An 11674-nucleotide genomic window follows, 5' to 3' on the forward strand; every position below is an offset into this window, starting at 1 on the left:
CGATCATATCAAACAGCTGCAGTAAAACAATTTAACTTGCAATGACTGGGTACAATATCAGTCGTAATTGTGTCTCAATCTTCTAAGTGGAAAATATTGCTTTAAAGAGCTTTACAGTCAGCAGATAATGTCAGTACATCATTTTACAAGCCACAATGAGGACGCTACTGTGGATTTTGTTTCTTTACATTTCATGTCTTTCTGATTTTCAAAGTATTTTGGCAAACGAACGGGATGACTTTATGCTACTTGAAGGTCCTCTGACAGAGCAGTTGGTCAAACGCTCTGATAGGGGGAGTGATGATGCTTTTGACTGCAGTCGTCCTATACCTCCTGGTTCTAGAGAGTACTTTGAATACCTACAGAGTAGAGGGGTGTCCCACTTCAAAGTGCCACTGTCATGGGCTCAACTCATTCCAACAGGCCTCTCCAGCCAACCACAGCAAGCTGTGGTTAGGTGTTACCAGTCTCTGTTGAAGCAGTTACTGGATGTGGGCCTTCAGCCTCTAGTCATCCTTCATGGATCGACAGTTCCACAATCTCTGAGATCAAGGTTTGGAGGCTGGGAGAGCCAGGGGCTGTTAGAAGCCTTTCAGCAGTATGCTGAGTTTGCCTTCCAGGAATTTGGAGAACTGGCACACTCATGGGTGACACTGAGTGACTTCGATGATGTTTGGCATGATGAGCAGGCAGCTAATGCTCCCAGTCTTCTGCAAAATATCCTTCAACTCAACAAGAATATTCATCAGATCTACCATCAACACTTTCCTGACAGAGGTGAGTAAAACTAACTGGAGGAAAACAGGATTGGGGATACAACTGGCTTGATATTATCACTGTTCATTTGTTACTATTTTTAAAGTGATTAAAACATCTGAAATGGCTGAGTAGAAGAACAAATTTTCTATTCAACTAAGTTATTCAATATATTGTTTGTTGTTTGACTTCAGACAGCATCTGTAAAGATGACTAATTTATAGCCAACTCATACAGAGACCTAACATAGCTACACAGATAACACGCGAATGTCATCATGCTTATCTTAATAATCAATACATGAGAGATCAATAAAGTAATCTTATGTGCATCTCATTGTACAGTTGTGCCCAGTAGGCATTTTTCACACTGGAGAATTTGGTTTGATATAGTTGAAAAAGCAGATTACTCTGTATGAAAGTCTGTTTTTTTTTGGTTCTATATTTGCAGGGGGACGTCTCTCAGTTGGGCTGAAAGCAAGGGATGAGACTACATTTTCACAAATTAAAGCTTTAACAACTGTAAGCTGTATTTTCTAAATTCATTAGATAGTTTCAGAGACCAGGAAAAGTGGTTGCATGAACTAACAAATCTATCTCTAAACAATGAATCATAACAAAAAGATGTAGTAGATGCAATGTAGTGAAGCCCCCAATCTATCTATCTATTTGTCTATTTGTCTATTTGTCTGTCTATCTGTCTATCTATCTATCTATCTATCTATCTATCTATCTATCTATCTATCTATCTGCTTTGGCAGTAATATGCAAAGTATGGAGTCTGGGAATGCTATTAATGTAAGTGGTTGACACTGTTGCCTCACAGCAAGAAGATTCCTTGTTTGAATCCCAACTGGGGCCTTTCTTTTTGGAGTTTGGATGTTCTCTCCGAGTAGGCGGGGGTTCTCTCTGGGTACTCCTGCCAGCTCCCACCACCCAAAAATATGCATGTTGGGTTAAATGGTGTCTCTAAATAGACTCTGGGAGGGAGTTTACATTGTTGTTTGTCTCTATTTTGCCATGAGTCTGAATCGGATTAAGCGGGTATAGTATCGATGAACATAAAGGTTTGTAGGAGTTGGTCTGAGGGCATTTCAAGCTGACAACCCCTTCAATAAACTGTCCATATGCTTTGGAGTATTTCAGTAAGCTTATACGAATACCAGTTGGATGTTGATTTTTGAACTCTCAGATGTTTATATATACTCAGGTGTGTATAAATCAGCTCTTAGCCTCTGCTTCTCTCAAAGACTGAGGGTAGACACGTCTCTTTTTAGGTTCTTTTTGTGTGTGTTTCATTGTTTTACTTTCACTTGTGCTGTATCTCCTCTTCTGATCAGGTGGATTTCTTGTCGGTGCACATAGACTACAACTGTGACTCCTCAGCCAACTTTCTACAGGAGTTGAGAAACTTGCAGGTACAATAAACATTACAAGGTGCTTTTTATTTTAATTTCACATTTCACATCTTAACTGCACTGTGGCCCCATGTATATAATGTCACATTGTAGATATCCAGTGGGAACCTGCCTGTCCTGATATACAGGGTGACTACTCATAATTGTTCCCACAGTCAACATCAGCTTTTTGGAGATTTACTACATAGTAAGTGTTATTATGACTCACACAATATTACTTACTTATGCAGCTTTCCTCACATATACAGATATCTCTAATTAATGTATGCACAAGGATGAGAAGTAGGATTATTGTGATTTCAATGATTTTTCTTACCTGTTCAGTATGAATTTGTGTTAAAAGACATATATGAATATTTCCATTGATCCACATAAACAATCTGATGTTCCTCCAAAGGCTAGAAAACTGCATTTTTTTGCCAAAGAAACCAGATGCAAAAATGAATATTTCAAAGAAAACCAAAGTTGGAATAGTAACTATTAATTTTATTTTATGCATTTGGCAGACGCTTTCATCCAAAGCGACTTATAAGTAGGGTAAGGGGGTCTTGCCTAAGGACCCCTACTGGAGGTAGTACACTTCAAGCAGGAGATATGAAGCCAGGTGTCCCACATGAAAGGTGGCAATCAAACCCCAACACTATCCAGTCCCTTGAAACAACAAATATCATGCAACAGTGTGCTATTAGCATGTTATTCAAAATTACTGAGTTTGTTGTACTTAAACTGAAAAATTATCTTGTGAATGTTCAATGCACTACTATCATAATTTGAAATTAGTAGATACCCAAAGATAAGAAGTACCATCAAAACAATAAAAACACCATGATAACACATAATTTGCCTTAAAGTCCAAAGAGATTCTTCCTGACCAAGACCATCAATTAAGTTGTAAACTAAACTGTTGCCAACTTTTACAGCGCTTTAATCATAAAAGTTACACTGGTCATAAAACAACAGTCTGAGACGTTCTAACTTTTTTTTGTTATTAGCCAGTAAAGCTATACTAGATAGATTATTGGAAATAATTACTGGATTATTGTTTTTTTTACAGACTGCCCAACAGTGAATTTATCTTGTTTAAACAATCATTACAGCTGAACTGTGACTAGGTGACTTTAACATCTAAAAGATTGAGGTGGATGTTTTGTAGATCATAGTTTAAGTTAGATCTTAACAAAGCAATGCTAGTACTTCAACAATTAAAAGTATTGTACCAATGTAATTATTGTACAAGAGATCAATTTAAAGCAGTTCTTTGGTAATTAGACTCTGACTTCTTATCTCAGTGAAGCAGTGTCATAACTAAAGGAAAGATGCTGAATAAGAGTCTAGAAGCTGGTACTGGATAAGAAAAGTTAGGAGGTGGCAGATACTTCTGATAAGACTTAAATGGTATCAGGAAAGCAATGGGTAGGAAGATACCATTTATCTTCCTACCAATTGCTACCCTTCCTACTCAGCAGAGGCTGATTTGGCAAAATTCAAGCAAAAGGGAGAATGACAGAAGACAGAAGAACTTGAATTAGAGTAATTGTCTCAAAAAGAGGAAGGCAAGAATACCATCGGTTCATAGTAGAATCAAAGTTGAAGTAAGTTTAACAGTTAAGGAAAATGGACGTGATGGAGTGCAAGAGGACAAAAGCCCAAATGCCAGAGAATCGGTGCAGATATAAGGAACTAGATCTTAATACTGAACTCACGCATAGCTTTAATTGGAAAGATATCAGTCATTGTTTCAATAGTTTACAATAGAAGGATTATGTTTGTGCATGTTTCCCTGTTGTTTCATTACTGTCAATAACAAACTGTTATTTTTTCTTGAACATATAGTCCTAAGAAACAACGACTTGAATATCATGGGATGTGACATGAAGGACATGTTAGGCAAGCTGGACATGCGAGATGCTCCAGTCAGGTATGAGTTTATATCACCGGCTTATTTGTATAGCCAGTTTTCCATTAAAATCTATTCATTGTTCTGTTTTTCAAAAGTCTTGATGTTCCAGATTTCACAAGGATGACGGGCTTCAGCAATAGTTATCAGAAGATCAGGCAGAAGTTTGAGACCCAAACCACAGGAGAACGAGACCTTGTCCTTGCTGAATCATTCCCTTCTGACTTCCAGTGGGCTACCTCTACAGAGTCTTTCAAGGTTGAAGGCGGCTGGTTAGAGGGCGGGAAAGGAGAGACCATTTGGGATTGCTTTGGTCATGATGGCCTAGCCTTTGAAAATCAGACAGCTGACCTAGCTTGTGATAGTTATAATAAGGTGGTATATGATCTTTACCTCCTGCGAGGTCTGCAAGTCAAAACTTACCAGTTTTCCATCTCCTGGGCCCGTATTTTCCCCACAGGCCACAGAGGAAGCCAATCAGAGCAAGGGGCTCTCTACTATGACAAACTGATCAATGCTCTCATTGAATATGGTATACAACCTGTTGCTACTCTCTACCACTGGGATCTGCCCCAGGCCCTCCAGGACAGTGGTGGATGGACCAACCCTGCAATTGTTGAAGCTTTCAAGGACTATGCAGACTTCTGCTTCTCCAGGTTTGGGGACAGGGTCAAGACCTGGAACACGTTCAGTAGCCCCTGGGTTGTGAGCCATGCTGGGTATGGCACTGGGGAGCACCCCCCTGGAGTAAAGGATCATGCAGTGGCTTCCTATCAGGTGAAAGTCATGTTATCATAGGCTAATAATTAAACAGTGTTTAATTGTTGCTCCGGGGCATTTAACTTATCATTTGTTTATACCTTTTCAGGTCACTCACAATATACTCAAGTCCCATGCAGAGGCTTGGCATGTCTACAATGACAAATACAGGAACACACAGGGAGGAAAAGTGGGCATTGCATTAAACTCTGACTGGGCTGAGCCCATGAACAAATCCAGACCTGAAGATGTGGCCGCTGCAGATCGCTACCTGCAGTTTATGCTGGGGTGGTTTGCTCATCCTATATTTGTAAATGGAGATTATCCTGCTTCACTTAAAACTCAGATTGAGAAAAAAAAAAACGAGTGTCCAAGCTCTGTGCCAGCAGTACTTCCAGCTTTTACTGCTGAGGAGAGCAAGCGGATACAAGGAACTGCTGACTTTTTTGGTTTAAACCATTATACTTCCCGTTTAGTTAACAGCAGTAAAGGTGGGTGCAACCCTGGTCCTGTGGAAGTGGGAGACTTCCAGGCCCATGTGGACCCCACCTGGCCTTCTACAGCCTCTGACTGGATTTATTCGGTGCCTTGGGGCCTTCGTTCTCTTCTAAAGTACATTTCAACAGAATACTTGAATACTACAAAAGTCCCTATCTACATAACAGGGAATGGGATGCCAACAGAGTACAGTGAGGACACCCTCAACGACACCAGCAGAGTGGAATACATGAGGGGTTACATCGATGAAACCCTGCAAGGTCAGTGTTCGTTATTTCTTTGATAAGAGACCACAGACTGGAAAGAATTCAAAATTTGATGCATTGTTTTGTGAATCCATTTTCTAGCCATAACCATGGATGGAGTGGATGTGCGGCGATTCACGGTGCAGTCACTCATGGATGGATTTGAAGGAAAACAAGGCTACAGTCAAAGATTTGGTCTTCACCACGTTAACTTCGAAGATCCAGGCAGACCGAGAACCCCAAAGCAATCTGCATACTTCTTCTCTCAGGTTATTAAGCAAAATGGTTTTGGATCAAGCAAACACAATGGTCTTAAAGGCTTAGAAATACCATTTACTCGCCGTTCCATCACTCTGCCACCCTCAGAGGTTCCATCTAAATCAAAGGTCATCTGGGAAAAATTCTCTCGTCAGTCAAAATTTCAGAGACAAATGTATCACTATGGTACTTTTCCACAAGACTTCAGCTGGGGAGTTTCATCTTCGGCTTACCAGATTGAAGGTGGCTGGAATGCTGATGGAAAGGGACCCAGTGTCTGGGATACATTCACTCAGAAACCCGGCAATACTCCTGATAATGCTACTGGAAATGTAGCTTGTGACAGTTACAACAGACTCGAGGAAGACTTCTACATGCTGCGAGCGCTGAGAGTAAAGTCATACAGATTCTCTTTGTCTTGGTCCAGGATCTTTCCTGATGGTCGGCGTACCTCCCTGAACCAGAAAGGTGTTGACTATTATAACAAACTTATTGATGGCCTCTTGGCACATAATATCACCCCCATGGTGACACTTTATCACTGGGACCTTCCTCAAGCTTTGCAAGACCTAGGTGGCTGGGACAATGTACAGATGATTGACATCTTTAATGACTTTTGTGATTTCTGTTTTGCCACATTTGGCAACAGAGTCAAATTCTGGATTACTTTCAATCAGCCACATACAATTGCATGGTTAGGATATGGACTTGGACAGATCCCACCAAATGTTATGAATCCAGGAACTGCGCCTTACAAAGTTGCACACAACCTAATTAAAGCTCACGCCACGGCCTACCATACTTATGATGACAAGTATCGCAGCTCCCAAGGTGGTCTAGTATCCATTGCTCTCAATGCTGACTGGGCTGAACCTAAAGATGTCAATGTTCCCCGTGACATTGTGGCCGCCGACCGTGCGCTGCAGTTCCAACTGGGTTGGTTTGCACACCCTATTTTCAAGAACGGCGACTATCCTGATGCAATGAAATGGCAAGTTCGCCAAAAATGTGAACTTCAAGGTCAGTCAGACTCAAGACTCCCATCCTTCACTGAAGAGGAAAAGAACTTCATCAAGGGAACTGCTGACGTGTTCTGTCTCAATCACCACACCACAAAGATAGTTAGTCATATTACAGGCCCGCTTTCTCCTGTGTCCTATCAACATGACTGGGACTTTTCAGAAGCAGAGGAACATGATTCACCAGTTACAGCCATCAAAAACCAGAGAGCTGTATCATGGGGCATGAGAAGACTCCTCAATTGGATCAAGGAGGAGTATGGAGATCCAGACATTTACATCACTGAGAATGGAGTGGCTACAGAGGCAAAAACTACTTGGGAAGATACTCCCAGGGTATTTTTTTACAAGACCTATATTAATGAGGCTCTAAAAGGTACACTGATATAAACAAATTTGGGATGTTACATTTTCAAGTTATTGTGATTGTTTTTAGCCTTGACCAATAAATTGTGTTTGTGTATTTAATAACAGCCTATGAACTTGACGGAGTGAGGGTAAAAGGCTACGTGGCGACATCGCTAATGGATTCTTTTGAGTGGTTAAATGGCTACAAAGTTAGGTTTGGACTGCACCATGTGGACTTCACTAACCCAAATCGGCCAAGAACACTCAAGTATTCAGCCCATTTCTACTACCAGGTCATTAAGGATAATGGTTTCCCCACACCAGATGATGAGAAGATGCTTTATGGACATTTCCAAAAGGATTTCATTTGGAGTACTGCAACAGCATCATACCAGGTAAGTGTTTAGCTGAAACCCCTCTATCAAGTCTGTGTCAGATAATTTCAGAAAGACACTGTTTTCATTTGCATTTGTTTATGTTTGTTTTCAGATTGAAGGGGGATGGAGAGCAGATGGAAAAGGTCTCAGCATCTGGGACAAATTTACTCACACACCTCTCAAAGTGTTCAATGGTGATAATGGGGACATAGCCTGTGACAGTTATAATAAAGGAGAGGAGGATGTTGCTATACTGAAGCAACTTAAAGTGAACCATTACCGTTTCTCCATATCCTGGACGAGGGTACTTCCTGACGGAACCACCGGTCACATTAATGAGGCTGGACTCAGCTATTATCACAAACTGGTGGATGCACTGCTTGCTGCAAATATCCAGCCTCAGGTAAGTGTAATTCTTTCTTGCTTCTCAAATAACACTTAAAATTGAATTTTGTCAAGTTATGTCAGTGTAATGGAAAATTGTATTTAGCCTTATATTTGTGTCTCATCATGCTTAAATCACTTGTAAGACTTGATGTTTTTTCCCAGGCATGGACCAGATGTTACAGTACAATATTTATTTTGTTACTTGTGTTACTTTTGTAACTTGGTCTCCTTTTCCCAGGCATCACTTATAAGACTTAATCTTATTTCTCAGGCACGAGAGAGATGTTTCCAATCAAACATGTCTGTATTTCATTGTTCATTTTGTTTTGTGCACTCCACAAGGCCGTCCAGCTCATCAAGAGACAAGAAGTAAGCTTGCATAGTCTGATATGTAGACACTGTAAGTCAGAGCTACACAACAGGTGCTCTGTGTTGAAGTTTTGCTCTCTCTTGTACAAGAACTGTTCGATAAACCTGCCTGAGTGTTTTTCACCTTAACAGTGAATTGAAAATCATTATTAATTTTTCCATCACAGTCAGCAAATGTTTTCCCATTCTATCAGATCACTCTCTATCACTGGGACCTTCCACAAGCTCTGCAGGAAATTGGAGGTTGGGAGAATGACACAATTGTGGCCAAATTCAGGGATTATGCTGACCTCATCTTTAGCCGTCTTGGCCACAAAGTGAAACTTTGGATAACCATTAATGAGCCGTATAATATAGCAATGGTGGGCCATGGCTATGGTGCAGCTGCTCCAGGTATGTAAGTGTTATGCTGTGATAAGGATCCAAAGTTGCTGTAATGTTAACTACTTCAAACCAGAATTGATCATTTTTGTCAATTTTGTTTAGAAAGCACTTGGTTAAAAAGCATACCGTGTAATGCTCACTTTTACACTGTTTGTTTCCAGGGATCAGTTTACGGCCAGGCACTTTGCCCTACATTGTCGGTCACAACCTTATTAAAGCACATGCTGAGGCCTGGCACCTCTACAATGACAAGTACCGGTCGGAGCAGAAGGGAAAAATCTCAATCACTATCAATTCTGACTGGTCAGAACCCAGAAACCCCCATAAGCAGGAGGATGTTGATGCTGCACGACGTGTGGTGCAGGTACGCCAAACCCTGTCATTATTTACACAAAACCTGTTCCCCTGTTTTCACTAACCACTGCTCACTCCCTGCAGTTCTACATCGGCTGGTTTGCCCATCCCATATTTAATGGTGACTACAGTGATGTGATGAAGACAATCATTCAGGAGCGCAGTTTTGCCGCTGGTTTGCCAAAATCCAGGTATTACAAAAACTTACATATAAACCTTAAAAAGTCATATTTAAAGTTAACAATGGCTTTTAATTGTCTGTGTATGTCTTCAGTGTGTAATTCCCATTAAAACCAACTGGATAAAACCAGTCCTGCTTTGCATTTTATGTCTTCTTAAATAACGTTTCACTTTAAATTCTGCAGACTCCCTGAGTTTACTCCAGAGGAGATTAAGAGAATTAAGGGAACCTATGATTATTTTGGGTTCAACCATTACACCACTGTCCTGGCATTTCCTTCGAACTACGGAAACCTTCAGCACTATGACGCAGATAGGTAAATAAGCACAATCATAGAAGAAGGGGATATTTTCCTGATTTTATTTGAGTCAACAAAATATCCCAATATAATTTGAACCACCAACATATATTTCCATGGCTTTTATTGAAAACATTTTCCTTCTTAGTGGTGTATATCATTTAAACCTAAAATCTCAATTATATGACCATAACAGGGGTGCAGGGACAATTGTTGACCGCACCTGGCTAGATTCCGGTTCTGGCTGGCTGAAAGTCACACCTTTTGGATTCCGCAAAATACTGAACTTCATAAAGGAAGAGTATGGAAATCCCCCAATCATCATCACTGAGAATGGTGTCTCAGAACGGGGGCCTGTTGATCTGAATGACACTCACAGAATTCACTTCTATAAAAACTATATCAACCAGGTGTTGAAAGGTATTAAAGCAATTTCATGAAAAATAAAGCATTTAAGAGCAGGACATTCAAGAAGAGACAAAGTAAAGAAAAAGTTTAACGCTTTTTGTCAAGTCTTCACTTTCTAAAAAGAATCAAACCAAGAAACAAACAAAAACAATAATTGATTCAGTGTATTTTCATTTCTAAAAGAGTTATTTTGTTTTTCCAGCTTACTTGCTAGATGGTGTGGACATCCGTGGCTACACAGCTTGGTCACTGATGGACAACCTGGAGTGGGCCATTGGCTTTTCAGAAAGATTTGGCCTTTTCTATGTCAATCGTTCTGACCCGAATCTGCCTCGAGTTGCCAAGAAGTCTGTGTCCTTCTACTCCACCATCATCAGCTGCAATGGATTCCCTGACCCTGCATTAGGACCCCATGACTGTTTGAACCCCAAGCCTGAAGGTAAACTTATTCAGTGTTGCTCACATAGTTGTTTTGAGTGAAGAACTGCCGAAAGCTTTACTGTTAGAAAAAAACATCATTAATAACGTTATATTTGTGTGGATAAAAATTAGTTGCACTTTTATGGGTGATAACCTGAAGTACTTCTTGGTTAGGGCAGTGCCTTCCTGGAGTCTTGTATTTGTGTGGTTGACAAGTAATGACCCTGGTAAATCCGAAGTTTGGGGCAGTTTTTTTCATTTTAACATAGCCAGGCCAGCAGTTTTCTCCTATCCCCAGTGTTTGTGTTAAGCTAAACAAGCTATGTTGAGCTAAAGATTTATATTTAATAAGCAAAATGTAAAATTCCTTTCTCAATCTAACTCTCGCTAAGAAGTATGAAAAAATACAGATTAGATTCATTTCTACAGTTAGAAACCTGTTCAAAATTAATAAAACTTCTATGGGGTGTTTTTCTGCAGGAACCAGTGCGCCAACCACAGACAATGCTGTGAAGTTCCTGGGTATGAAGCTCTCTACCAATGACGCTGAGACTGGGCTTAACACCACATTTGCTCTGCTGATTGTTGCAGTGATTGGAGTGATATGCTTTTCCATTTGGTTCTTTGTAAAGAGAACACACTTTTAGCAAACTCTGTATTTTAAAAGTTAACTGTGTTTTGTAAAGTTAACTGTAAATATTAACTGCAAACACACAGAGGTGTAATAGTCTGCCACATAGATGCCTAACAGCAGCTTCTAAGAGTCTAATTTTAACACATAACATGGTCCTCCGCAGATAAGTATAGTAGCATACATGAATAAATCCCTCAAAATCTGCCTTTCTAAACATAATAAAAGCCATCCAAAAAAGAGAAAAGTTGCATTCATATTTTGGTGAAAACGTGTAAAACTTTGTGCAAACCATTTCTTTGAAATGTCATTGTTTCTATCTTTTTTTTCCCTTGTCCTGTCCAGCATTATGGCAGCAGAATTGTAATCTGAATACCTTTTATGCCAAACAGATTTGCTTTGCCAAGATAAACTTTATAAATGCAAAGCTCCCCTTGATGCCCATCAACTGCCCATTCATTTATTTTTGTTTACAATCTATAACATGTAATAGAGCTGAACCGGACCGGGGGACAAGGAAAGAAGAAGAGCAAAGAAGAGGAAATGGAACAAAAATAGAAACAAAAACCAGACAACCAGCTGCTACACCTGTAAAAACTAAACAGACGACAATCCACGACCTCTGTTGGGAATCCAGCCTTAGCGCCTCCAGGAGCCCCTGAAAGCAG

The 11674-nt window shown here is 40.2% G+C and overlaps 1 protein-coding gene across 1 annotated transcript; it reads left to right on the plus strand.

Moving 5' to 3' along the window:
• The first annotated feature begins 242 nt into the window (after nucleotides 1–242).
• Nucleotides 243–11022, plus strand: LOC140319889 (lactase/phlorizin hydrolase-like). Its single transcript, XM_072397663.1, has 17 exons — nucleotides 243–777; nucleotides 1207–1277; nucleotides 2096–2173; nucleotides 2267–2360; nucleotides 4007–4091; nucleotides 4169–4847; nucleotides 4939–5587; nucleotides 5675–7225; nucleotides 7324–7592; nucleotides 7687–7977; nucleotides 8525–8723; nucleotides 8876–9078; nucleotides 9153–9259; nucleotides 9434–9565; nucleotides 9744–9967; nucleotides 10158–10394; nucleotides 10856–11022. Exons 1-17 carry the CDS (start codon nucleotides 243–245, stop codon nucleotides 11020–11022), a joined length of 5571 nt encoding a protein of 1856 aa, XP_072253764.1.
• The last annotated feature ends 652 nt before the right edge of the window (nucleotides 11023–11674 follow it).

Source organism: Leuresthes tenuis, unplaced genomic scaffold (genome assembly GCF_036924035.1).
Source record: "Leuresthes tenuis unplaced genomic scaffold, fLeuTen1.0.hap1 SCAF_12, whole genome shotgun sequence".
NCBI lineage: Eukaryota > Metazoa > Chordata > Actinopteri > Atheriniformes > Atherinopsidae > Leuresthes > Leuresthes tenuis.